Source organism: Ursus arctos, unplaced genomic scaffold (assembly GCF_023065955.2).
Source record: "Ursus arctos isolate Adak ecotype North America unplaced genomic scaffold, UrsArc2.0 scaffold_24, whole genome shotgun sequence".
In the NCBI taxonomy this organism is placed as follows: Eukaryota; Metazoa; Chordata; class Mammalia; order Carnivora; family Ursidae; genus Ursus; species Ursus arctos.
Genome location: NW_026622919.1, coordinates 40,457,257 through 40,482,797, shown reverse-complemented (window position 1 = coordinate 40,482,797; position 25,541 = coordinate 40,457,257). Strand labels below are relative to the sequence as shown.

The 25,541-nt window shown below is 53.4% G+C and overlaps 3 protein-coding genes across 5 annotated transcripts; 1 reads left to right on the top strand and 2 right to left on the bottom strand.

The window, feature by feature from the left end:
• Positions 1 to 154: 154 nt before the first annotated feature.
• On the bottom strand, positions 155 to 9,983 carry TNFAIP1 (TNF alpha induced protein 1). 2 transcript variants are annotated; one of them, XM_026517696.4, is made up of 7 exons: positions 9,789 to 9,983; positions 6,441 to 6,758; positions 5,695 to 5,864; positions 5,187 to 5,276; positions 5,060 to 5,112; positions 4,088 to 4,283; positions 155 to 2,747 (listed from the first exon to the last, which is right to left on the bottom strand). In XM_026517696.4, exons 2-7 carry the CDS (start codon positions 6,643 to 6,645, stop codon positions 2,511 to 2,513), a joined length of 951 nt encoding a protein of 316 aa, XP_026373481.1. In that variant the 5' UTR covers positions 6,646 to 6,758; positions 9,789 to 9,983; the 3' UTR covers positions 155 to 2,510. The 2 variants fall into 2 exon arrangements, with proteins under 2 accessions (XP_026373481.1, XP_057174203.1); XM_057318220.1 differs by having other exon boundaries at positions 155 to 4,283; positions 9,789 to 9,970.
• A 163-nt stretch (positions 9,984 to 10,146) lies between these two features.
• IFT20 (intraflagellar transport 20) lies at positions 10,147 to 16,215 on the top strand. 2 transcript variants are annotated; one of them, XM_026517693.4, is made up of 6 exons: positions 10,147 to 10,299; positions 12,982 to 13,222; positions 13,383 to 13,511; positions 14,636 to 14,721; positions 15,251 to 15,354; positions 15,801 to 16,215. In XM_026517693.4, exons 3-6 carry the CDS (start codon positions 13,385 to 13,387, stop codon positions 15,880 to 15,882), a joined length of 399 nt encoding a protein of 132 aa, XP_026373478.1. In that variant the 5' UTR covers positions 10,147 to 10,299; positions 12,982 to 13,222; positions 13,383 to 13,384; the 3' UTR covers positions 15,883 to 16,215. The 2 variants fall into 2 exon arrangements, with proteins under 2 accessions (XP_026373478.1, XP_026373479.1); XM_026517694.4 differs by lacking the exon at positions 12,982 to 13,222.
• A 107-nt stretch (positions 16,216 to 16,322) lies between these two features.
• TMEM97 (transmembrane protein 97) lies at positions 16,323 to 23,803 on the bottom strand. The gene is made up of 3 exons (XM_026517692.4): positions 23,573 to 23,803; positions 18,430 to 18,574; positions 16,323 to 17,697 (listed from the first exon to the last, which is right to left on the bottom strand). The coding sequence occupies exons 1-3, from the start codon at positions 23,699 to 23,701 to the stop codon at positions 17,438 to 17,440; spliced, it is 534 nt and encodes a 177-aa protein (XP_026373477.1). The 5' UTR covers positions 23,702 to 23,803; the 3' UTR covers positions 16,323 to 17,437.
• Positions 23,804 to 25,541: the final 1,738 nt, after the last annotated feature.

The window sequence follows — 25,541 nt, the reverse complement described above, 5'->3', positions numbered from 1 at the left end:
AGGGGGAGCCCGGGTTGCAGGGCAACTGAGTGCGGCAGGATTTACGACTCGCGGAGAACACAAGGTGGTGGTGGGGGGGGGTGCGGAAGAACAACTGTGTCCACAGCAGTGAGCTGACCCAGCTCTAATCACTGCAAGCACGGCTCTGTACCACTGCGGTGTAACACAATTTTATTAGAAATTAGTGTTTCCATCACCTATGCTGAGCAACAAAAGACTGCAGTTAAGTGACAAAGGAGACCTCGTCTCGTGGCAGAACCTGGGCCATCCTTTAGGCAGAAATTGGTCAGATGAGAAATGGAATAAAACCCAATCTGGTACATGTGGTGAACAGCAGGCTTCCAGTTTTCTCAGAAACCGACAAGGTTTGACCTTCATCCACACTCCTTTGTTTGCTGCTCTGAGTTGAAAAATTCGCACAGCCAAGAGCTGCTTTCTGAATGGGGCTGAAAAACGCAAAGAAAATTCCCCCAACCCTTATGCCACAAACTCTGATTAGAGAAGCTAAGATTACTTCAGTGATTTCAATGTTAGTATTTTTCTTAAGACCAGGGAGGTATTTTTGATCAGTACAGGATTACTGTGCTTTCTCAGGAAGAAAGACAGTCACCACTGAGACAGCTGAGGATCTAATGTCAAAGCAGCAAAGAGGCTGCAGGGCTGGGGAGGTCAAAGGACAGGCATTAAAATACCTCAGTGGGCAGCCGGGGCTTTGAGTATTAGAGGGCCTCAGGAGGGCAAGAGGAAATAGGCCAGTGGCCTCAGGCAGAAGCATTCCAGTCTCTGGGAAAGCCACAAAGCCAAAGGTGGAATCTGGCCAAAGGAATGGATTTGTCTTCATCTTGTTGCTCCAGTGAGGGCTGGAGGGGTTTTGAGCTGATGACCAGGGTGCCTCACCTGAAAGTCTACATATTCAAGGCTGTGAGAAGCGTAAAATGCCTGTTAGTCGCGCTTCCCATGCCCCATCATGTCATTTCAGGTCCTTGTGGTTGTCTCCGAACCCTGGTCTGGCATTTGCCCCATAGGCTCCATCGGGTCGGCCACCAGCAGGCCACTTAGCTACAGCGACGTCAGGGGACAGAAGCCTGATACCTGTGCTCCTTCCCGAGTGGCTACCGCTCAGCGGCTATGGGGTTTTCTTAGGCTGGCTAAGCAGCTCCCTCCCCGATGGCATTCCTTTGGAAAAGAATTCAGATAAGCAGCCTCCCAAGGGCCAAGCCAAACAGAAGGTAGTGAAAAAAAGCCCCAAGGAGGAACTTGCACCCTCGCCCAAGAGTTGGGGCTTGGCAGCTCCACGGCCACATTACCTGGCCTTTCAAGGGACTTACGCTGCTCCCATCACCCTGTGTCCAGACTCAGTGCTGGGCAGAACCACTATCCCCAGCTGGGACACGAAACCAATAGTATGGAGCGGGCAGGGGAGTTCTGGCCAAGCACATGCTTCCTCTGCACAGGGCTGCTGGGAATGCAGAGCCTGTGTTCGCTGTCCTCGGCTCATGGGCATCTGAGTGCAGCACCCACGGGCTCCACAGCCTTCCCACCGTGGCTCATGCTCCTGGGCCCCGTAACGGCCCTTTGGCTTTCCAGTAAGGAGAGCAAAGCATGTCTTGGCGCGGAGGGCAAGAGAATCAAGAAGAACAATCACGTTAGGCCCTAGGAGTCCATTATGTGACCTTAAAATGTCCTTTCTCATAGGCACTACTAGGACCACAGTTCCCAACTTACATGTCCTTCCTTCCTGCATGCTCTCTGCGTGGCCAGCCCAGCAAAGCCAAAGCTAATCAATGTTTTGTTTTATTGCTCCTCTAGCCCCTCTCTCAGACTGATTCTACAGTGAAGAGGAGTTAGGGTCAGAAAAAGATGATGTCGGTTGGGGCAGAATACAAATCTCCTGAATAAAGGTACAAAGTGCTTTAAAGAAACATGCCAAAGGCACCAGGGAAGGCCAAGGGTCTGCCCTAGCCAGGGTCTTGGCAGCCTAGAGGGGTAGCACAAATACCCAGTCCCCTCATTATTAGACTTAACTATTCATTTCCTAGATAATTTTTTAAAAACCAAAATGATGAAGCCTGTGCTTAAACACCTCGGGGAAAAAGGAGCCCCACCTTCTGTAAGAAACTGGGCCTCCACAGCACCAGAACGCGCCCATTCCCCGTGGACCTCCCCAGAGGCCTAAAGGTAGCCCTTCAGTGGAGCAAAAGGACACTCAGCAAGGGGTCAAGGGGACTGTTCTCGTGGGAGGTGGGCAGGTCAGTCCACTCACCGCGGGGCAGACGCAGCTCCCTGTCAGGAAGGGTGAGCAAAGGGTCCAGGACTCGGTCGTCTTGAAGTGCTCAGGGAGCAGGGCAAAGGAATGTGGTCCCTCTCCTGCTCAGGCCCTCTGCCTTCCTGTCATGCCTCTGGGTGCTGGAGCAGAAACCCAGCCAGCAGCAGCGTGGGGTGGCCAACGGGGCAGGGTTCCACAGGAGGGGAGACAGGGTGTCCTGTGCCCCGACTCCCTGAGGGTCCTGTCAGTCGCGATGCGTAGACTGATGGCCAAGCTGCCGGTCATCGTAAGTGCTATAGCGCTTGACATGGATGCGGCGGACCCGGTCCCGCAGTTCAAAGGTCTCCTCGTCTTCACTGGGGGAAGCCTGGCTGCGGTTCCGGCTGGTGGCCTCCAATAAGGAGTTGTCAGGGACGCGGGGGGTCTCATAGAGTAGGACGTTCAGTGTCTCCTCATAGATGCGGGCCTCTGGGAATTCCACCTGGGGTCGGGGGACAAGAGGACCGAATGAGCTTTCATCACAGAGGCCGCGACGTGGCAGGGCCCTCGCCTCTGTGCTGGCTCTGTAAGCTCCTCAACTCTCCCGAGACGGGTGGCCTTCTGTCCGGCAGGGAGGGAGGTCTCTCTGAAGGCGCCGTGGGGGGCTGTACTCTGTGGACGTAAGGGTGCGAAGACTAGCACGCGGCCCGGCCCCAGACCGGTGGGCTAGTGTGTGCGGGGGCCGGGGCCTCGGCTTAAATACCGCCCCGCCAGCCACGAGCTGTGGGGCCTGTTTCCGCCCGTGTAAAATCAGGGCTAAGATCTACGTCGGAGAGTTGCTGAACACCACATGAAGGACAGAAGGCACCTGGGTTCTGGCCTATGGGGCTTCTAGTCCCTCACCTGTCAACTGGGAGAATGCTCCAGCCCCGCCTGTCTCACAGGTGTGGTGTGAGGAGTCACGAAGCTCGTGGAAGAGAAGACAGGGAGGTGACAAGTGGTGTTGCCACAGAGACCTGTTCCTGACTCCTGACTCCACTTATAGACGCACACGGGAGTCCCCACCCCCATAAGGACAGGAGGAAGCGGGGCCACCTCCTGTAAGCCGTCCTCCCCCTCCCCCCAGACCGCGCAGCTGGAGGCCGCTCAGGGCCCGGGGGCCGAGCAGGTGCCCCACACCCTGGCTGCTCCGAGCCCCTCACGCACACGACTCCAAGTGGGCTGCCCTCCTGGCCCAGCAAAGGCCTCTGCCGCCTCCGCTACACTCACGGGGGCAGCTCCTCTCTGGGGGGACACCGCTGCTTCGGCCTGGGAGAACGGGCTCTGCCGAGTCTGCGCTCGCTGTCACCTGTCAGATCCCTCACTCGCTCCTGCGGACACCGAGCTGCTGACCAGGAACCCCGACCAGCAGCGGCCCGAGAGGCGATCAGACCCCGCTCTGCGGCTCCCAGGAAGCGCCGCATTTCCCTAACCGCTCCGTTACCTGCGCGCTATCGTGCCCATGTCTGCAGGTGGGGAAACTGAGGCCCAGCTGGTTTAAATGGCTTGTACGCGGCCAGAAAACTGGTCCACGGTAGAACCAGAGTTCAGACCTGAATTGGGCCAACTCCAAAGACCCGGTCCTTCCCACCGCACCACGCTGTCCCTTGCTGGCCCACAGCCCCCGCCCCTCAGCTGACCAGAACCGAGCATTCCCACGCCACTCCCCGAACTCCTCCACCTGGCTCGTCCTTGCCCGGCACCACCACGGGAGTCCGCGGAAGACGGTAAGCCGAGCGCCCTCCTGCTCCCTGCGGCGGCAGCACAGCTGGGGCCGCCCCCGCGCAGAGGGAAGCCCCGCACCTTGGTCTGCTTCTTCTCCGTGGCATACACGATGGAGGTGCAGCACACCTCGGCCAGCTTGCGGCCCTGGCCGTAGAAGGACCAGCAGCAGATCTCGTCCCCGATGACGTCCTTGATGAAGAGCACGCGGCCGTTGAAGCGCAGGGAGAGCTTGTCGAACAGCTCGATGTTTTTCAGCAGGTGGTCGTCCGAGTTGCTGAAAAACCCACGAAGGCCAGCGGGCCTGGGAATGAGCTCCCAGCACGAGGGGGTGCTGGCTGGGCGCGTCCCCCCTCCCCTCCCTGTCACGCAGAACTGAGGAAAAGTCAACGTGCCGGAGGAGACCGCAGGGAAAAGGGTCACAGGGCACCCTCGGGGTCTGGGGGCCTGTGAGGAGGAGGGGAGTTGGTCTGAAGTGAGAGCAGAGAGAACTGAGGGAGGGCGGTCTCCTCTCATGGGGCCCCGAAGGAAGGAGGCTCGCTGCCATCGTGGCGGGAGGACCCGTTCCCTTGCTGTAGGGGCCACGCTGGCAGCACGTCTGTCCACAGGGACTCCCTGAGCCTGCGGCCTCCCGCGTCTACCTAACTGCGGCCGGCCGAGGGGCGCTGGGCGAGGGAGAAACTGGCCCGGCTGTGAAGCACAGAGGCCGGCTTAGGGGGAGGCCCAGCCGTGGGGCCCCAGGGTCCCTCCGCCACCTCGTAAGCTAATGCTGGAAAACACCCGGTGCGCCGCCCGACAGGACCCGTTGGGGGGTTCCGGTGCGCGCTCTATAGCCCAGCCAGGGCCCTGCACCAAGTTCCAAACGCCTCTGCCCTCACTTCCCTTCCCTCTCTGTCCTTCCCGCCTGAGACCCAGAAGCTCGCCAGCACTGCCAGGAGTGCGGGTGGCTTCTCTTGGGGCTGCTGCCCCGTGGCCGGCTGCCTAGTCCTTCTAGCTGCTTCTGCTACCCTTCCCCCGCCCTGGCCCCGCACCCCCGCACCCCCGCACCCCTACCTGGTGTAGGAATACTTGTTGTTGCTTCTATTATACAGCAGCTTCACCACCGGCTGGGAGGGAGGAGAGCGTGAGCGCCAGGCCAGGGGCCCATCCTCCCCCGCCCGCTGCCCTCGGGTCTCAGTACCTTGGTGGAGGATTCGATGAGCCTCTCTTCCTCTTTCAGGGAGGTGATGATGGGGATGTTGCACACAGGCTGGTAGGAGTCCTTCTTGTCCTGGGCGACACACACGACCGAGGATCTTTTTTGAGATCTGCTACTTGCCAGGCTAAGCCAGGCTTTCCCCAGGAGCCATCAGAGCCCCTCTGCCAAGGCCACCCTCTGCTTGTGGAGGGGGCATCTGGCAATAGAAACTGCCAGCTGGCAAGCAGAACCCCATTCCCAGAAAACCTCAAATCCAGATATCAAGGTGTAGAAGCCGGAAGCTGGCCTTAGTCCTACTGCCCGAGCCCGTCACCTGACAAACCGACTGGCTGCCAGCACCCTCGGCCTGGGCAGCACCCGGTGTATCTAACGAGGTTCGGACTCGCCAGCCATACCGGTCACGCGACCTTCCAGGAACTGGACCTTGACACCCCTGAAGGGAGGGCCCAACTCCCAACCTCCTGGACCTGCGCGCACCTGAGCTCCATACCTGCAGAGCAGTCTGGCACACGCTCACCAGCCCCTGAATGAGGTAATACTTGGCTTCGGCCATCAGTTCCTTGATTTCTTGCCGGTTCTGTGGGAGGATGATGGTGTCATCTCGGAGGTAATTCAAAATGGTGCCGAAGTGCTTTCCACATCGGTCTATGAGGATCCAGCCTAGGGATTCAGACAGGCCCGGACAGTTACTCTTTGCCTCCAGGTAGCAAGCAGCGGGCAAAGGCCACCTGACGAGCCTGGTGGCAGCCTGCAGCAGGGGATAACAGAAGTGGGAACGCCACTCCAGCTCTTAGGTCTGCGGCTGTTCTTTTCCACAAAGGATGGCCACAAAGGATGGCCTGGGCGGTGGGGAACAGAGGCCTTCCAGGCTCTGCGACAGCCCACAGAGGTCCAAGCTCAGGAGCGCTCAGGCCGCTGCCTGGCAACACAGAAACCACCAGGCCCTGCCTGCCTTCTGTACACTGCCCGGTCACTACAGTGATGGTTCTCAGGACCATCTAGTCCTTTGTGAATGTTTAAAAAGTACGGATCTTCGCCCTAGAAAATGTGTACGTGCACACCCTTCTGCATACAACCTCGCAGAATTCTGAGGCTCTACCGAGGACTCCAGGTGAAGGAGTCCTGTACCGGGGAACGGGAAGAGTGAATCTAGGGTCTAGGTCTGCCAGGCTTGAGCCCTGCCCCGGAGTCTCTTCCTTCCCTCCTCAGCCGGCCCAGCGAGCCCCGATGCCTCACCTTCTTTGTCGGTCAGCACCTCCATGCGCCCGCTGAACATGGCCTTGAGCATGGTGTCGTGCCGGGTTAGTGCCCGCACGGTGGTGTAGTACAGGGAGCCCCCCACATTGAGCTGGACGTATTTGTTGCCCAGGCCTCCTCCCTTGAAGCCGCTCAGCTTGGGCTTAGCCCCCGAGGCTGGGCACAGACAGGTATCCCCTGACATCTCCCGCTGCAGGTAGATCACCACACGGCAGGAGGTCGGCTTGGAAGGCTCCGCCGTGGTGGAAGGATCACGAGTGAGTGGCCAGCGGAGGCCAGAGCCTCATACTCTCAGCACTGTGAGCAGAAGATGGGAGAGAAGACAGGAGTTAGCAGAGGAGAGCCCTCAGCTGAGTGGGGACGGGGGGGACCGTGCGGTCATTCTGTCCTTGACAAGCCAAGACTCTCTGGCAGAGGCTAAGGCCCAAGGCAACAGCAAAAGACATTCCTGCTCTTCTTTATGGAACCAGGAACCAGCGCAGTCTCCCAGAGCCTGGCCATCATCTCGCCAGCCTCCCTGAGCCTCGGCTCAGCTCTCGGCAGCAAGGAGGACAAGCAAACCCTTGGGGTTAGTCTGAGATGGCTTGAGGAGCAGATAGGGCAGCAGAAGTCTTTACCCTGGGGAACCACAGTCCAATTCCAGTTCTTTGCTTCTCAAGGTTCCCAGGACCCAAGACTTCCCACCAAACCTACTGGGCATCCTGCCAGCGCAGGAGATTCCCAGGAGCCAGAGGGACAGGATGCACTTCCTTTCTAAAGATTCCAGGCTCAGAAGCAGCCTGCGCCAGTGCTGACTTGGGGCACCACCCGCAGTCTGGCTTCAGGAAGGAAAGTAAAAGCAGCTTCAGGAGAGCATGGAATGGGCCAGGCTGGAGGGCGCCGGCCAGTGTTCCTGGCAGAGGTCACCCTGGCCCCAGTGGAGTTTCCTGACCTTCCTCTTTTGTGGTCCCAGCCCTGTCCCAAGTTCCTGAAATTGTCACCATTTTCCAGGGCAGAACAACTACAGGATGGCTATTTTTACTGCTTTTTCCTGAGAGGAGGCCCAGCCCTATCTCTTCCTTTCTTCCCTACTCACAAGACTGGGGAGAAAGGGCTCGAAAAGACCAGACGATAAATCTAAAAACAACTATGAAGTGATCTGGAAACTAAAACACTGACAGGCATTCATGGGAGGGAGGAGCGAGGGAAGCAAAGGAGGGCAAAGCCAGGTCACCCCTCGTGAGCTAGATTCTCTATTACATGTCTTGGTTTTCTAAGGAATCACTAAAATGCATTCACTGAGAAAAAAAAAAAGCAAACATTCACTGCACGTTTACCATGTTCTAGGTACTGGTCTAGGCAACTTCATATAGACGTTACCTCATTTAATTCATTCAGCGAGAAAACAAGACTGAGTGCCTACTCTGTTAAGGGGTAGGGACAAAGAGATGGAAAGATACGGACCTTGCCTTCAAGGAGTACGAAGAAGAATCATAATGTTAACAAGAATACAAATACTAACAGTTAGCATTAATGTGCCGGGCACTGAGGGTAGAGAAGAGTGTAAGTCATGGCCTCACAGAGATTACATTTTAGGGGGAGGTTACAGAAAATAAGCAAGAAAATGAATAAATAAGCGAGCAGTTCCAGTAAGAAATGCACTAAATAAGCTAGTGATGAGAGTGACTAGGGAGAAGTCCTAAGGTGGATTAGGGGCCGGGGAAAGCCTCTTTGGGAAGGTGACATTCCCACTGAAGTCTGAAAGAGCTTTCCAGACAGACAGAAGAGTAAGTGCAAAGTTTCTCAGTTAGATACAAGTTTTAGGAACAGAAATAAGGCCAAGATGTCTGGTGCATAGAAAGAAGGGGGAAGTTGGCTTGATGTAAAGTCAGGTAATGTGGGGGCCAGTTCATATTAAAGAGTTTGCATTTTATACTAATTGTGATGGGCATCGATTGGAGGGTTTTAAGCAGGGGAGCGACAGGGTCTGAGTTATTCACATTTTGCAAAGATCTCTGGCTGCCGGGTAGAGAATGGACCGTAAGGGTGCACGAGGGCAAGGGAAGAGCAGAAGAAGCGGCAGGTGAGGCAAGTGATGAAGCCCTGGGCGACGCCGCTGGTAACGGAGACAGAAAAAAGGTGACACTGCCTCGTAGTGCTCACGACACGCAAAAGTTTAAGGTTGCACGTCACCTACTGTACGTGCGATCCAGAAGCGGTGGACCGGCTTCCCCCAGGTTACTGCTCTGCTATCCAAAACAGTGCGTAGCACAATGCCACGCACATCTGCAAGTATTTAATATAGTCAGTTTGTTAGACCAAAACTGTATCTGAAAAGATTTCCGTAGGCCCCTAGGAAGAATGTCCAAGGAAGGACCGGAGCGGGTGCTTTGTCAAGTACGGAATTTCTTTGGTGGCTTGTCCAGGAGACTCATTTGCCTCAAGGATGGAGTATGGATGAGATGAACCCTCACCAGCAGATTGCTTGCCCAATCCCTAAGTAACACATGAATAGTATGAAATCACCTCACCTTCCTCCGCCCACCGCAAAGGAGTAAGTCCACCCCTTAACAGGTTTTAGCAAGTTCCCAATGTACTTTGGGTCTAGCCCCGATTTCCCCAGGATCAAAGAAAGCACACATATGTTCTGCCAAAGTAAAGGAACTCAAAGGCTAAGTGGTGGCCAACAGAGCCCACAAAGCAATTGCTTTGAGCCCCTGGATGACGTCAGCTCAGATGCCGCCCGCTCAGATTCCTCCCAGACCAATGGGCTGCAGGAATCTTGTGGCAGGTGACGCCCCAGAAAGTAATTCCAGTGAGAATGAATTTCCACTGATAGCCTCACTGCTGTTCCTTCCGGACTTTGTGTACGGATATTTGGGGATGCCTGGGGCTGAGGGCGTATCCGAGTCTCCCTCAGCGAGGCTAATGGGCACCTAAGCAGAATAAAGGGCAGGACAACAACCACGGCCATGGAAGAAGGTGGGGTCCTAAAGGAAGAAGGACCCAGAAATCCATCACACTCGGTGGTGGCGGGCGGGTAACCGATCTTGGGTACAGGGGGCGGATCTAGCAGAAATCCTAGGTGTAAATCTTAAACTTCACCCAAAGAGTCTGGAAAGATTTAGCGAGACCCAACCTCTCCGTGATGAGTGTTCCCCGGCCCGCACCCCTCCTCACCACCGAGAAACTGAGAGCGATTCTGTCACCCATCCCAGTGGAGGATTTGAGCTCTCCATCTCCCCCTACGCCGTCCCACGCCTTTTCCCCAGGACTGGGTGGGGCTCTCTGCTCCAGCCCGGGGCCCGTCCAGCCTGTCCCCCAGGGCATCCGCTCCCCGGCTCTCACCGTCCCCGGGGGGCGCGTCTCCTCTCAGCTGGGTTGCAAGCCGATCCCGTGCCGCCTTGGGCTGTGGCCGCCTGCCCGCCAGCAATCCCGGGCCGTGAGCTCACATCCTCCGCCCGCGGACTCCGCCCTGAGCTGCGGCCCAACCCCGCCTGCACCGCAGCCTGGGACTCTAAAGCGGACCTGGCCCAGCACCCAATCACGGGGGAGGGAGGGGCCCCTGAGAGGATTCCGCGGTGAGCGCTCAGCTACTTCCGGCAGCTTTTCCGGCGCAAAGGCCTCTGGGTCTTGTAGGCAGCCGTCCCTCCTCTCCGGCCTGTTTCCCAGCAGGCTCTGCGAGTCGGGAGGGGTAAGTACTTCCGCAGTCAGGTAATGACGTTACGGGTAAACAGGTCCTGTAGCCGTGGCAGCGGCTGAGGCCGGCGGGCGAGGCACCGGCTGCCGCTAATCGGGGAGGGAAGCGGCCTGCCGGAATCACCCGGGCGGCAGTGCGCCGCCGCTACGGGGTTGGCAGGTAGGCAGCGACTCCGGGTCGGGGGACGCGGGCGGACTCGGGGCGAGTGAACCTGACAGGCCGAAAGAAACGTGGGGGTTCCGCGCGATTCTTTGCGAGCGGCGTGACACCCAGCTTGGGTCCGGAGCTTTACGCGTTGATGCTCGCAACGGTCTTGTGAGGGAACTGCGGCTCATATAAGTTCAAGGCGTTTACATAGTGTGGACAGCCAGCTCCATCACCCAGGTCTTCCTAAATGTGTGCCCGGTGCCCCTTCCCCTAACGCCCCGGATGGCGCCTGCTCGCGGGCCGGGGAGTGGATCCGGGGGAGCCGGGGGGTGGAGAGAGTGTCGCCGCCGTCATCTTCAGGGAGCTCAGTGCGGTTCTTGTGCTCGGTGCTCCTCAGATGCTCAGACACGCACGTGTGGTGGGAGTTGGAAGGGAATCTGAGAGTGGGCTGGGAACCCTCTCCCTGCCCTCCTTCTCTGGTCCTGTCTGTCTCATTCACCTCTGCCCCCCGAACATACAGTTGGCGCTCAAGCCAGATACATGGGGATCTTGCCCGCCTCTTTCCTTCCCTCATCCCCAAACTCCTGCAATCAGTCACTCCGTTACCGGATGCCATCAGCTTATGTAACATCGCAAATTGGAACACTTTTCTTCAGCCCCAAGCCTTGGTTACTGTAATAGCCTTCTCTGTTTCCAGTCATTTGTTCCACAAACATTTACTGAGTGCAGGCGCTCAGTATGTGCAGGCGCCCTGCTAGATGTTAGGGTTACCGTGATGAACAAGGTAGGTGTAGCCCCACTTTCTTGTTCCCTCCAGTTCATTCTCCATCCTGGGTCAGAGTGATCGTTCTAAAAAGCAGATATGACTGTGCCTCTCAGCGGAGAACCTGCTGGCTGCCCACTACCCTCGTGATAAAATCCGAGCTCATGAGTGCGGCTTTCAGAGCCCTCCATGAGCCAGCCCTGGCCTCACCACCTAGGCTTATCCTGTTCCACACTCCCCCTTGTTCACTGGGTTTTTACCACTCTAGCCTTTCAGTTCTTGGAATGCATTACATTTCTTTTAGCCTCCGGATCTTCACACATGCTTTTCCTTCTGCCTGGAATGCCTCCTCCCTGCTTCACTTGGCAAACTTCTGGATATTCCTTAGGTCTCTCAGCTTGAGTGTCATATTTTCAGAAGCTTTTGTTGAGACACCCCCCCCCCCATATGAATTACGTCCTCTTGCCCCAGCTTCATACAGGACCATGTGCTTTTCCTCATACGGCCCTCAGAATTTGTGATTATTTGTTTACTGCCTGTCCAGAGACGAGAAATGTTTCTGAATAAATGCGTCCTCTGGGAGTGGAAGTGGAAGCAGGTATCTGCTCCCTCAGGTTACTGGAAGCTTCCTAGAGCAGCTGGTCCGACTAATCACCTGATAGGTGTTAAATGCTCGGATTATATGTGTAAATGTAACAGAACAGCAGGAAGACATCTTTTTAAAAAGCTCGATTAAAAGGAAGCTTGGGTTGATTAAAATGTTTCGAAAGGAAGAGGCTAGCCTAGTTCCTTCGGTAGGCCAAAGGCTCGGGGCCGCAGTCATACACAGACAGCCTACAAGACATGCATTAGTTGGCCCACAGTGTTGGATGTGGTTTCTCCTTTAAAATTTTGAATTCAATACTTTCCTTTAAAAATCACATTTCATCTCTAAATCTGGATTTTTGGGTGTCTTGAAAATCAGTTCTGGCAGCCAGGGACTTAATTCTTTTTTAACCATTGCTTCTCCTATGGTATACCTGCTGTGGGAAGTTACTCCCATAATCACCCCATTTGGGACAGAACTTCTTTAAGGAAGCCGGAAGGGAAACAGCTGGGGGACATGAGAGCAGAGGAAAGGGCTGGCGCAGGGCCAGCTGGTGGTAGCCTTTGGAACCTCTGGGGTTTGGGAATTGGTATGGCAGCCAATGGCTAGACCTAGGTAGCGTTGCCTCCCTGTATGGACAGAGTGTGTGCTTTTTAATTTGTGTGTGTGTGTGTGTGTGTGTGTTTTCCAGAACAAGGGTGAGTTTTCAGTGTTTCCTTCCCAGAATTGAGGCATCCTTTGGGCCAGGAACGCAGGGTGGCCTGGGAAGGGAAAAGATACCTCTGCTGATTCTCTTGCCTAGGGAAAGAAACCTTAACTCCTTAGTTGGGCACACAGGGTCTTCCTGATCTGGCCCCAGCTGACCTTTGCAGCCCCATCCTCGGTCCTTTCATCTTCTGGCCGTTTCAGTGACTTCACACTCCTGTCCACGCTGTTTTCTCCGCTTGGAAAGCCTTTCATCCTCATCAGCTTCATTCCTTTTTGTGTTTCCTGCTAGAAAGAGACAGAACCAACTTTGGTCCTAGTTCAGGCCAGCATGCCTCTGGCTTACATTGTGGGTAATGTCCTTACTCCTGGCTTATTTTTTAACTCTCATTTTTAAGTCATGCAGATTTCCTCTTTTCCCTGCTTTTGGTGTTATGCTAGAACTGTACTGGAAAAGCTTTTTCACGTCCTTTTGGGTACATAATTGGGGATAAATATGCTTATGGCTTCTCACAATTTAGTTCAAATGTGACTCCCTCACCCTGTTAACTGCTCTGTTCTCCTGCAACACTTGAGTGATATTTCTGTAAAAGACTTAACACAGTATACTCTCTCAGTCTCCATGTCTGTCTTCCTCCAGCCAAACTATGTGCTCCTCCAGGGCGGGCACCATGTCGCACTCATCTTTGTACCCCAGCATCTAGCGGTGTTGGCATGTAGTAGGCACTCAAGAAATGTGTGTTGAATGAACGATGCCCGTGACAAGCAACTGGACTTTATTCTTTCCTGACCCTTGCTCCTATGACACACTTCCTCCTGGCTGCCACTAGCACCCCTTCAGAGCAGAGCTTCTCTTCTCTAGGGAAGCCGGAAGGGAACAGGTGAGGCTCAGAGAGGTGGAGGCAGAGGGAAGGGGAGCCTTTGGAGGAACGTCTGGGGTTTGGCACTGGTGTCTGGGGGCAGGAGTGGGGCTGGGCTGGAAGCAGGCATTTCCTTGGGTGGCTGGGACGTGATCGGGGACTGAGGCTGCTTTCTTCACAGCTATGGCCAAGGACATCCTGGGTGAAGCAGGGCTGCACTTTGACGAGCTGAACAAGCTGCGCGTGTTGGACCCTGAGGTTACCCAGCAGACCATAGAGCTCAAAGAAGAGTGCAAGGACTTTGTGGACAGTGAGTGTCATTTGGGGAGACGTGGTGCCACTGGGCTTTGAGCTGTTCCAGCTGTGCCCCGTCCCCACCCGCAGCTGTCGTCTCGGCCAGAACGGGGTTACTGGCTCCCTGAAGTTGTGTCTGGCCTTTATGAATTCCCACGTACCAACCACCTCGTCTGCCTGCTCTCTGATGCTCGCGTGTAGTCAAACACAGAGCACCAATCAAGACAAGTGGTGGAATGGAGCGAGGATATCCCATCTTTGATTTTTTTGCTCTCAGAAACCTTGAACTTCACGGGGCAGCGCTATGGCTTGAGGGTGGGGAAGAGTTACGTACTCATGATTTGATTTCTTCAAAGTTCAACAGACTCAATGAGGTCATTTTTTAGCTAGCTACAGGACACCTCCTGTCCCAGCAGGCAGGCCCGCCCAGTGGCATTGAATACAGAGCAGCTCTAGCTACAGCAGGGATTTCTGCTGTTGTTGTTGGAGAGCAGGGATTTCTGAGCCTTCTGGGCACTCCATGTGTCTGTAGAGGGCTTGACTGGTCAAAGGCAGCATGGCCTCCCTTGCCAGTCTTCTCACTGCATGTTGTCCTTCCTCCCTGGGTCCTAGTTCAGTCCTCAGTAGAATGAGGTCCCACCACACCCAAGAACATTGGAAAAGTCAAATGGGAGATTAGGCACTTAAATGCTTTGAGCTCTGGTCACAGTTGGCAAACCCCTACCCCCTAACCACCATTAACTGAAATCTAGTTCCTTATCTGGGGCTAGTCAAGAGGCTCTGTTCATGTCCTGAGTCAGTCCTTCCATGAACATGGCCCTTTGTGCCTCCTGTCACTCCTGGGAAAGCAGGATACAGTGTGCGCAGAGGGTCAGGAGCCTCATTCCTAAGGTTAATAGTCACTGGCTGGCTCATTTGGGACTCAAGGTCCGAGTATGCCCCGGTGCGGCTCTGGGCACCTGGCCACCTTTCTCTTGGTTTAGACCAAGGGTGGAAGACTTCAGGTCAGCAGGCACCAAATTGTTTTGACACAAATTAGAAGGGGCAGTTAGCCCTGCCCTCTTGCCACAAGGGAACACTGAGGGAGAGGTGATGCTGAGAAAATAAAACTTTTTTTTTTTTCTGTTCTTTCCCTAAAAGAAATTGGCCAGTTTCAGAAAATAGTTGGTGGTTTAATTGAGCTTGTTGACCAACTTGCAAAAGAAGCAGAAAATGAGAAGATGAAGGTAAGATCAGCATGTCTTCTAAATCTTGGCCTGGGACATGGTTCTCTTGCTTTTCCTCTGCCATCTTGACTTGGTGAGGGAGGTGTGGGATTTTATTTATCTAAAACAGGATTTTAGTAACAAGTGCGGTTAACCTCCTTTTGAATTCTTATATCCGAGTACACTTTGTCATTCTTTCCTTGAATCTTCGTCTCACCGAGATAGTGGCTTTATGCTCATTTTATAAGCGAAGCAGTGCAGGCATGCAGGGCGCCCATGACTTGGCAAAGGCCCCAGGGCTAAGTGGCACACCACACAGGCACCGGCCACCTGTGTGCCAGACTCAGGGATACTCAGCCCTGCCCCTGAGCTGCAGTCTGGGTCTCGTCAGGCAGTTATTCCTCCTCCTATTCCCGAGGCTCTGGGGCTCGACTGTCTTGCCAGGTGGGCACAGAGATAGCCCCCAAGTGGCCCTTCCTTGGCTGAGGACTGAATGCTGAAGACGGTTTTAACGAAGCCATGACCTTCTTTGGTGATACTGTTTTTCTAGGCCATTGGTGCTCGGAACTTGCTCAAATCTATAGCGAAACAGAGAGAAGCCCAGCAGCAGCAACTCCAAGCACTGATAGCAGAAAAGAAAATGCAGCTTGAAAGGTAAGTTACGAGGTAAGGCAAGTTCTTTACTCAGCTGCAATTCTGTTTTTCCTTCTTGAACGGTCACTTCTCCTCCTCCTCCATCATTGTTCTCCCAGGAATAGTGTCTCACACGTCATCCCGATTTGAAGATTTAAAAAATAAAATTACATTTGATGAGAAAATTTCTTAATACAAAACCATAGCTAATATTGAGAGCTTGAAAGCTCGGGTAGCAAGTGTCCAGTGTTCGCTGGTTCTTCTGAAGGGCAACAGCTCAGGGCTGGAGGCTTCTCACGGGCGGCCGTAGGCTAGGCTTTGCCTCTGTTCTTTCTGACCCAGCTTCTGCGCTGTGAACTCACACCATTTCTTGGCATCGTTTAAATCCTTTATAGTCTTCTCTAGAAGAATTAAATCCATGGTTTATTTCATCCATTTTTAGGGCTTCTGACAATTTTGTTTTTCAGGTATCGGGTCGAATACGAAGCTTTGTGTAAAGTGGAAGCAGAACAAAATGAATTTATTGACCAATTTATTTTTCAGAAATGAACTGGAAATGTCATTTTATAGAAGGGCAAAAACCAAACCAAACCCAAAAAACCCTCCGTACTGTTCCAGTGACTTGACTAATGACCCACGTATGTCCTGAGAGATGGTGTGTAAGGAACACACGTCTCCGAAGGCAGTCAGCAATCTGGGGAGCTCGTTGCAGGTGGCCGTGCGCAGTGGCTGGTGAACACCCGTGGCCACGCGGCTCCAGGCTCTCACCTCTTGGCATTCTCAGCCTGACTTGAGCCGTCTGTAAATGCTGATTTTTTTTTTTTTTTTTTTGTAAATTCACAAAGCTTTGGAGAGGACGAGCAATAAATTATTGTTTTCAAATGGCTTGATCTACCTCTTTTCCTGGTGCCCCTGAAGTGTACATGTAACACCTTGAGAGAACCCTGGACTCTCGAGCCCCTCCCTCATCCACAAAACCAACCAGGCAGTGGTCAGCAGGTGCCTTTATTTGGACCAGACACACGAGTCAGAGGATACTCCCAGCAATCAGACCAGTACGGCCTGTGAGCAAAACAGACAAAAAGAGGGAAGCAAACAGGACCAGTTATCATTTTCCATGTGTGTTCACAGGTGTGTGTGTGTTTGTTTCGAGTTGACCTTGAGTACGAATTTAGAGAAAGCTGAGGAACACCAGTGAAGAGACCCTGCATTTACACAATGGACAGGTCATGCCCAGCTGCCCCTCCACTTTGAGCACAAGCCAGGGACGGTGATGAAACTCTCAGGAAGGGTGAAGTTATCCAACAGGAAGCACACTCCCAGATCAGGTTTGACACACCAGACCTCAGAGGGAAGGGACTTACGTCAGGTGGTCTGTAAAAACATAGAAAACTAAGGTTTGGGAAGAGAAATGAATCACGAGATTACAAAAAAATCTTTTCTGGGATGACCTGTTTAAGACAGAAACAAAACACCTTCTGGCTTAATCTATTTCTGAAAGTCAGGCCAGAGCTGACCCTTGAGTAAAACCAAGTTTAAGCCTCTTACAGAACCTTTCCCCCAACCAAGGGTGGAGGAAAAAAACAAACCCCAAAACAAAAAAACATGATACAGGTTTTAATGCATATTAAAGAGGCATAATTTCAAACTTAAAAATAACCTGAAAAATCCCACTCTTCATTTTGCTGTTAAAGGATATGCTGCGGAGAATCAGGAGTCAAGGGCTTAATCACGCGTGCACCGTGGGTCAGGTGACTCACGAGCACGCCAGGCAGGCCACGTTTCTTGGAAGTTTATCCAGGATCTGGTCTGGTCCTGCTCACACTGGAAGTCGGGCACGCGGTGAGGTATTTGGCACCACTTCCCTCTGACCTGGCCCACCCCCTGCCGTCACCTGCGGTGATGGGTCTGTCTGCACCAGTGCCCTCACAGGCGAGGATCTGATGTGGCTCCTGCCAGAGTCTTGCTCTTGTGTGTTGCTGGTGTGTTTCAAATGCTACTGAAGACATCATGGGTTCTGCGCAGTTTCCCTCGTACTGGGTCCAACAGGGAAACTGCCCTATGGGCATCTCCCCCCCGCCCCCGGGGCCAGTCACTATTTCTCTCATTTTTTCTTTCTTTTCTCCTCATGCTTGTAGTAGGGGCTCCGCAACATGAAAAGCAGAAGCATCAGAGGGATGAGAAGGTAGGGGGCATAGACCGAGATGAGGGCCAGTCGTTCTCGCAAAGTCTTAGGTCCTTGTCCTTTGAAACCACTGGCTTTGGAGAAATCATCAAATAGAAACATGGAGAGAATTGGAATTAGCGTTGTCATGGTGTGAACGGAGTAGATGATCGCAGGGGTGCGGATCCACCTGCGGCCTCCTGAAGTCGGGGGTAGAGAGAGAGAGAAGGTTAGGTCTGTTCGTGACCCTAGGGGTGCCCACGATATTCTCCACGCCTGCTCTCTTCCGCTGAGTCCTCCTACCCTCTGAGTGCAGACAGATGGAGAGCCGGAGGTGCTCTAATACCGCCCAGCCCACGGAGCCGGGGCTCGAGCACGCTGCCTGCGGGAACTGAGCTCAGAAAAACTCCGGGGCAGTAAAATGGCCATTGCAATTTACACAAGGCAGAGGGGAGGGCCTGCCAACAGCCCCTGTTAAGTAACTGCACACAGGTGAGAAGATCGACGGACTCTGCCAGGACGCGGAGTTGGGGGCTCCGGGGGGAAACGGCTGTATGAGCTGGTACATCAGTAGGGCCACCGTCTTTATAAAAGCGTTAGTCACAGGGGAACACCGTAAGAATAAATGAGACGTGAAGCCCTTCAGGGGTGAGCTGCACGCTACTGCTTAGAAGCCAGCCCGGTGCTACCCAAATGAGAAAGATAAAAGCCAAGGATAAAAGGAAAATTCTGCAGGGGTTAAAAAAATAATAATACCACGGGCTTGAGCCACAGGGACGTCCCTTTCCGAGAGCTCTCCTGCCACCCCCGCCGCGGCCGAGATCACCCTCGCGCACACTGGGGACCGCTCCCCTTCTCCGAGACACCCTCCCAAAAGATTTCTGGGACCTGATTTCAAAAGCCAAAATGGGATTTCCCCACCAGGTACCAACCTCTTAAGAAGGCGTACGTTGCTATGGGAAAGAAAGGCAGCTGGAACACAAGCTCGCAGAACAGGAAGGACTTAAACCACGTCGGCGGGTCCTGTAGCAGAGGGTCCTTGAACTCCCTCGTGTACCACTGCCGCAGGTTCGTCAGCTGGGGGGAGACGCCGAGCGCGTGATCAGCCAGCGGGCGGGACAGGCTCGCAGCTCCGCCCCCCGGCAGCCCGGACGGTCACGTCGTAAAAACTCACTAGCTCCGCCCAGAAGCTTCCCTCAGCTCTTCCGGGCCCTCGGGGCTACCCAGCATCGGTTCTTGACTCCGCGACAGCACACAGCCCGCCGGGTCGCCCCCTGTCGCGAGCAACGCTATCTAGCACTTAGTACGCTTAGAGCGCGGACCAAACGCGCCACGGCAACAGATCTGTCAACAATCTCCTTGGCAAAGGACAGCTGTGAAAAGCAGCCCACCGTCTGGCCGCACACCGGGCTCCGAGGGCCAGACCGCCTCAAAGACAGAAATGAACCGAGTTTGTCTTTTGGGGGCGGGGGGGTGGGGGGGGGATGGCAGGGAGATACATTTAACCTCTAGAAAGATGCAATTTTAGACAATCTAATCCCTAAATCTCCAGCTCCTCCTCATTCTTAACTACACTAGTTCTGAAGAGTGTTCCTTTAGGAGACCAGTAGGATATTAATAGAACAAAGTGCCCAAACCACAGACGACGGAGCTTCTAGGCTACATCAGCCTGAGGGTTAGCAGTCTCGGTTCCAGCTTGGGGCCCACCCTCCTAATTACACTTAAATCAAAAGATGCAGATCTGTGAAGACGTGGCTGCTGGCGCAGGAAGGAAGCAGGAAGGTCTGAGGTGGCCCGTTTTGTGCCCTTTGTAAGGTCCCAAAGCGTAGGGCTCCCCACACCACAGGGACTACCGAAGGTCTGTCGTGTTTTACATCCTGTCTTGACACACCTGCCTTCAAAGCCAAATTTATGTCTTGATATTATGATGAATAAACGCAACTTCCAGGGTAAGAATTTAGCCTGCAATGGAAAATCCAAAGATATTTTTCCTGTTAATTTTTAATCAAAAGATAAAGGCTCACGATTGTGAAACAGAGGCCTCACTGCTGAAAGTAAGCTTTAAGCAAATATCCAGAAACAAACATTCTGTTAGCATGGCCTTAATTTCAGAAAGGCTCTGGCTAGATAACCAGTTTATTGACCAAGTGATATCGAATTTGTACTTGATTGGAAATTGAAATCCAGGGCAATACCCTTAGCTTCCTTCTAGGCACTTTTCAGGTTGGTAATGGGGTAGAAAATACTCATAAAGGTTAAGTCCCTGCACCTCTCCTGGGCTGTTGCCTCATCTGTAAAACAAGCAACTTGGACCAAATGTTTAAGATCCTTTTTTGCTATCTAGATTTTCTTAAAAAAAAATATTGGAGGTGCAGTGACGGTCCCCAAGGGAATGACCTGCTTTGAAGATTTACTGTAGAATTTAAAAGGCATTCTAGTTTGTTTGAATTTCATTTTCTATTCAATTTGTATACAACCTCTCAGATCCACCTATTTCATAAATCCAGACAGTTCTATACAGCACAGGAATTTCTAAGGGCTGCAGGATGAGATTAGCAAAATTTAAAATCTAATCAGCCAGATCTTGAAGTAATCAATTAGGATCCAAGCACCTGCCCACAGTCACATAACAGCCACATGGTGCCAGAACAAGGCCTGGACTAAGGGCAGATGGAAGGCAAAGCACAGGTCCCTGGCAGAGTGAAGAGCACGGGACGTGGGGGACACACTTCCTGGCTCTGGGCAAAGCACTTCATCGCACTGAACTAGTTTCCCAATTATAGTACTTGCCTCACTAAGATAAAATGACTTAACGTACGTGGTCTTTAGCACAATGGCAAGCACATAGCAAAATGTTCCCAATACTTAATTGAATGTAATTAACCCACATTCAGAGACATTCAAGCTTAATCCTATTAAAATCTCAGCATGCAACTGGTCGTAAGAATTATTCTTGTTAGATAAGACCCCCAAAAAAGGTTTATACCTGACTCATATTTGACTCAACTTACCACTACTATCTATTGAACTGTTCACCTGGCCTTTGCACACGGATTTCTAAACCAGGAGTTGCTACTGAACAAACCTGTCTTTCTCTACCTTAGAATGAGGGCTTAGGGGCGCCTGGGTGCCTCAGCTGGTTAAGCGTCCAACTCTTGATTTCCGCTCAGGTCATGATCTCAGGGTCATGAGATCAAGCCCCGTGTTGGACTCCTGGCCGGGAGTGGAGCCTGCTTAAGATTCTCTCTCTCCCTCCACCTTTGCCCCTCCCTGATCATGCTCCCTCTCAAAAAAAGAATGACAGCACAGACTGATTTCACACGGAGATGCTCACCCGTCTTTGCTTATTATTTTTTTTTTTTTTAAGATTTTATTTATTTGACAGAGAGAGAGACAGCACAAGCAGGAGGAGCGGGAGAGGGAGAAGCAGGCTTCCCGACGCAGGGCTCGATCCCAGGACTCTGGGATCACGATTCGAGCTGGAGGCAGACGCTTCGCCGACTGCGCCACCAGGTGCCCCCTGTCTTTCCTTACTTTAATTACTTTAACAGAAGCAGTGCTACAAATACGCCGCAAATACGCCACAAAATGCTTCCCCGTCCTCTCCAGGCTCTAAGTCAAACTAAATCCTTATTGTTTCATAGTAAGAGCTTTTCCAAGTGCTGATCGGTTCAAACCAAGGAAGATATTTAATTGGCAAATTTTAGCCCAACCATTATGGGATCTCCACAAACTTGATAGTTCTAGGGGAAAATTCCTTCTGTTTAGGGAAGAAAAACACAACAGATGTTAAGATTTGCCATTTTTTCAAAGAGAAGCTGAGAATAACTGAAGGATTTTATTACTATTTCCCCATGAAGAAGCAACAAAACCATCAAACTCCACTCCAAAGGAACAAGAGTGAACAGAGACACAGCCCTTCCAAAACAGGGTGCCCCTGTGTTGCTAACACCTTCAAACAGCATCACACACAGACACACACACACACGTACATAGACACAATTTCTGGCCAGTTCCTGATTGCAATGGCCCTTAACCTTTTACAGCAAGTCAACATTATAAAGGTGAGAAAACTTTACCAAACCAGATATATAAGCTTAAATGGGGTCTTTATGATGCCGGACACAGTTTCACTGCATTTTGTGAGTGGGGAGCAAGGACCTGTGGGAATGGCACATTCAGAAAAGACCAAGAAGTACCCGCTGTTAAGTCCGGAATACCTGGAGTAACAGAAGAGCTCGGTATTAAAGGGGTTCACAACATCAAAGATTGTAAACAGACAGCCTGCCCGAGTTTTGTTGGCCACACAGACTCTGCAAGCCACGGACAAGGCTCTCCTTTCTCCGAGGCAACTAACAGCTGGTGCAGAGCTGAGACGGCGTCCTGCTTAGAAAGCGTATGTGTGGCAGGTGCAATGACAGTCCCCAAAGACATCCCCGTCCTGATCCCTGGAATCTCTGCACCTAACCTTATACGGCAAGAGACTCTGCAGGTGTGATTAAGTTAAGGGTCCTGAGATAGGGAGGCTATGCCGGCCAGCTGGTTGACTCTAACTGTAATCGTAAGCATCCTTACAAAAGCGGGGCAGACGGCGACAGGATTATTAGAGGAAAAGGCAGCAGAGCGATGACAGAAGCAGAGATTGAGGTGATATGGCCACAAGCCAGGGAACGCTGGCAGCCACCACAAACTGGAAGAGGCAAGGAACAGATTGGTAGGATCTGCAAAGGAACCAGCCCTGCAAGATGCATTTTGAACTGCTGACCTCCCAAACTGTTGAGATTAAAAATGTTGTTTTAAGCCCCTGTGTTTCTGGTATTTTGTTACAGCGGCAACAGGAAACACACACACGCTGTAGGGCTAGCTCCTGAGTTAACCCAGCTCACTCTTAACTTGGCAGGTGAGGCTACAGAGCCCTGACTTGCCCAAGATACTGAAGCGGCTCTTGAAAGAACCAGGTCCCCAGACTGCAGTTCAATGCTCTTGCCACATACTACCTACACTTTTCCCAAGAAAAGGCAGGTCAGAGGTCTACCCGGTTATGATCAGGATCTAGAAGCAAACAAAAAACTATGGAGGGGGGTACATTGTTGAGCAGTGGCCTCTTGGGGAGGGTCAGACCCCTAGAAAAGTTAATGGAAGCTACAGACTCTCCTCCCAGAAAATACACGGCACAATTTGCATACCCCATCAGGGGTTCATGGACCTTAGGTTAGGAACCCCTGAACTACAGAGAAAAAAACATCTAAAGAGAAACAGAGGCAAAATCAACTCTTTAGGTAGACAAGTCAGTCTTGCCCACAGTTGTGCAGATAATTTGGAGAAGCACAGAACTGAGGATAGGAATTCTACAGAAAAAGATTATGGGGTCCAGACATGAAAAAGACCAGGGAAAGTAAAACGGTAGCTCTGAAGGAATGACAAGCATTAAAGCAAAGTTTGGGGTAAAGTATACTTTACTGGGGCTTTTCGCCTCTGTTTCTGCTCAGGTGATCGTTTTTACTCGAACCTAATAAAAAGGGCTGATTTAAAAAGGTATCCTTAATTTACTTATGAGCTTTTGAAGTTGCTGGATCCTGACACTTAAGTAATGTCGATCTGCGAATGCCCTTTCTACGGGTCTAATTCTACTTGCACTATTTCTTTGGGATTAGACGGTATTTTAGAGCTCTTTCACACAAGTCCAATACGTGATTGAGACACTGGTTCATCCAGGCTACTTCCCTCAAATACTGACCACTGACCAGAGGTGGGGGGTGGGAGCCTTACACATACCCAGGGAAAAGCTGTCTTCAAAAGGACCACAGAATCTGCCCCAAAGAGCTTGGGGTAAGGCTCTGGGGCAAAGAAAACCCCAAGCAAGACGTCGAGTTGACCGGTAAGGAGGGGCCCGGGCACCGGCAGGACTTAAGGAGGGCGGGGGGGGGGGAAAGGGCGGCAGAACCAGAACCCGGGGCGGGGGGGGGGGGTTCGGGCGGAGGAGGGGAGGTCTTGGGGACGCCACGGTACAACAACCGCAGCGCGGAGGGGCCCCAAGCTCGGCTACTGGCGGTCAGGACCAACCGTCACCCTCACCTCGACCGGGTAGAGTTCGCGCGGCAGCACCGCCTGCAGGTCCAGGAGCAGAGTGATGGGGATGTGGGAGAGGAAGTAGAGGCCCAGCAGCCACTCCAGGCCGCGCCGGAAGCTCAGAGCCCCCATCATCCGTTGGTTGCGGGGGCAAGAGCCGAGGCCGCACTCGCCTGGACCGCCGACGTGGGAACTGGGCCCGCGCCCGCACAGCGTCCCAGGACTCCGCGCCCTGGCCGCCGGCTCCGCCCCCTTGAGGGCTACGCCGGCCACTCCCATTGGCTGGCTGCGTAGCCACGGCGGGAGCGGCGGTTGCCGCAGAGCGCGCCCATTGGCTCGTCCGTGCATAGCGTGTCGAGGCGGCGCCCGGCAGACCACTTCTATTGGCCGCCGGGGGCGCCGCGTGGGACGGGGGCGGGGCTCCTCGCCCGCCGCGTGGGACAGCTGGCGGGCGTGCGGCGTGCACACTGAGCCGGCGTACGGGGGCCTGACGCCGGCCGGGCCTCTAGCTGCAGATTCCGTCCTCGTTGCGGTCCCTTTGGCTCAGTACTCCGTTCATTCACCGCAGACCTATAACGCTGACTGAGCGGCTCCTGTGTGCGGGCCACGGGCGCTGGTGGGGGTGAGCTCCCAGTGCAGCGGGGGTGCCGCAGACCAGGGCCGGCCGCACAGCGCGTTGTGATCCGCGCGGTGGCTCGGCATTCGGGCCGTGGGCACACCGGCAAGGTCCCTGTCCCGCCGAAATTGGGGGGTCCCGGAGATTCCGAAGGTTGCCGAGGAGGCAGCCAGCCTCGATTAGGCAGGAAGCACAGGGATATAGTAGGAGGATGGGCAGGCTTGGTGATTGGCTGTGAAGAATGAGGGAGGATTTATTCATTCTACAAATATTGATCTTTAACTCTCTGCTGCGCCCAGCCATTCACTAAGGAGAGGGACACAGGAGAAGTGAGTTGAAGAGAAAGTAATCTCATTTTGGCTGTGTTGACAATGAGCAGTCTCTGCGGCATCTGAGTGGAGAAGTCTAGGAGGCGGTTGGATCAACCTGTCTGGAGATGTAGATTTGTGTGGCGTCAGCGTTTGATGGCAGCTCAAGTGTTGAGAGCAGAGGGCCCGTAAGAGGTCTTAGAGGAGCTCCAGCCTAAGGGGTGGTATGAGGAGGGGGCTGAGACACAGGTGCATAACACGAGTGTGATGTCACTGAAACACGGGTGTGTGTGTGGGGGGGTCAGTTGTGTCAGAGCAACACTGAATGGCCCCCGTGGTGGCCCTGTGAGAGCACTTGTGCTGTGGTGGAGGCAGGGGCCAGACAACAGCAGGGCAGGGAGTGTAGACCTCTGGTTAGCAGGAGAGGAGAGAGATGAGGCAGTAGCTTGAGGGAGATGTGCCCCAGAGAGGGCTTGGCTATTCATTTCTCAGAGGAGAGAGACTAGAACACTTTGACTTGTTTAGATGCTGTTTGAAGTTCCTGGGTCAGGGGGAGAGGTTGTCCATGTAGGAGGAAGAGAGCAGGAAAGGTGGCTCAAGGCCCTCAAGGAGCTGGAGAGAATGGAAGGACAAAGAGGAGCTCTGTGCTCCCCAGGGCGGGCCCCTTGGAACTGGGGTAGAGAAATTGGTGGCAGTGTAGAGGGCCCAGCTGAGGCGGGTGGCCATTGATCTGGAGGCCCAATCTCCCAGGCTGTGTGCTTTTCTCCACGGTGGGGTCTGCTCAGCAAAAAAGGCTGTTGACTTATCCAGGGTTGGGGTTCAGAAAGACGGTGGTGATTTTGAGGCGCTGGACGAGAGAGCGATTGAAGACACGGAGCGTGCGCTTCAAGCTGGATGGGGAGGAGGCCGCGTGGCCCAGAGGGGCTGGCAGCCTGGGAGAACGTGGGAAGGGGAATGGATGTGAGGCCGAGGAGGCAGTGTTGGTGTGGTGGGAGTCACTGGATGAATGGGCTGGAAGGCGGGGAGGTTAGGACAAGGGGCACAATGTTGG

Excerpts from the sequence above, each read along its gene's own strand:
- TNFAIP1 (XM_057318220.1), bottom strand. The coding sequence starts at position 6,645 with ATGTCAGGGGATACCTGTCTGTGCCCAGCCTCGGGGGCTAAGCCCAAG. Across the intron at positions 5,277-5,694 it reads TGTGCCAGACTGCTCTGCAG|GACAAGAAGGACTCCTACCA; the intron begins GTATGGAGCTCA and ends TGTGTCGCCCAG. Across the intron at positions 4,284-5,059 it reads AACAAGTATTCCTACACCAG|CAACTCGGACGACCACCTGC; the intron begins GTAGGGGTGCGG and ends TGGGTTTTTCAG.
- IFT20 (XM_026517694.4), top strand. The coding sequence starts at position 13,385 with ATGGCCAAGGACATCCTGGGTGAAGCAGGGCTGCACTTTGACGAGCTG. Across the intron at positions 13,512-14,635 it reads GTGCAAGGACTTTGTGGACA|AAATTGGCCAGTTTCAGAAA; the intron begins GTGAGTGTCATT and ends TTTCCCTAAAAG. Across the intron at positions 14,722-15,250 it reads CAGAAAATGAGAAGATGAAG|GCCATTGGTGCTCGGAACTT; the intron begins GTAAGATCAGCA and ends CTGTTTTTCTAG.
- TMEM97 (XM_026517692.4), bottom strand. The coding sequence starts at position 23,701 with ATGATGGGGGCTCTGAGCTTCCGGCGCGGCCTGGAGTGGCTGCTGGGC. Across the intron at positions 18,575-23,572 it reads GCGAACTCTACCCGGTCGAG|CTGACGAACCTGCGGCAGTG; the intron begins GTGAGGGTGACG and ends GTCTCCCCCCAG. Across the intron at positions 17,698-18,429 it reads AACGTACGCCTTCTTAAGAG|GAGGCCGCAGGTGGATCCGC; the intron begins GTTGGTACCTGG and ends CCCCGACTTCAG.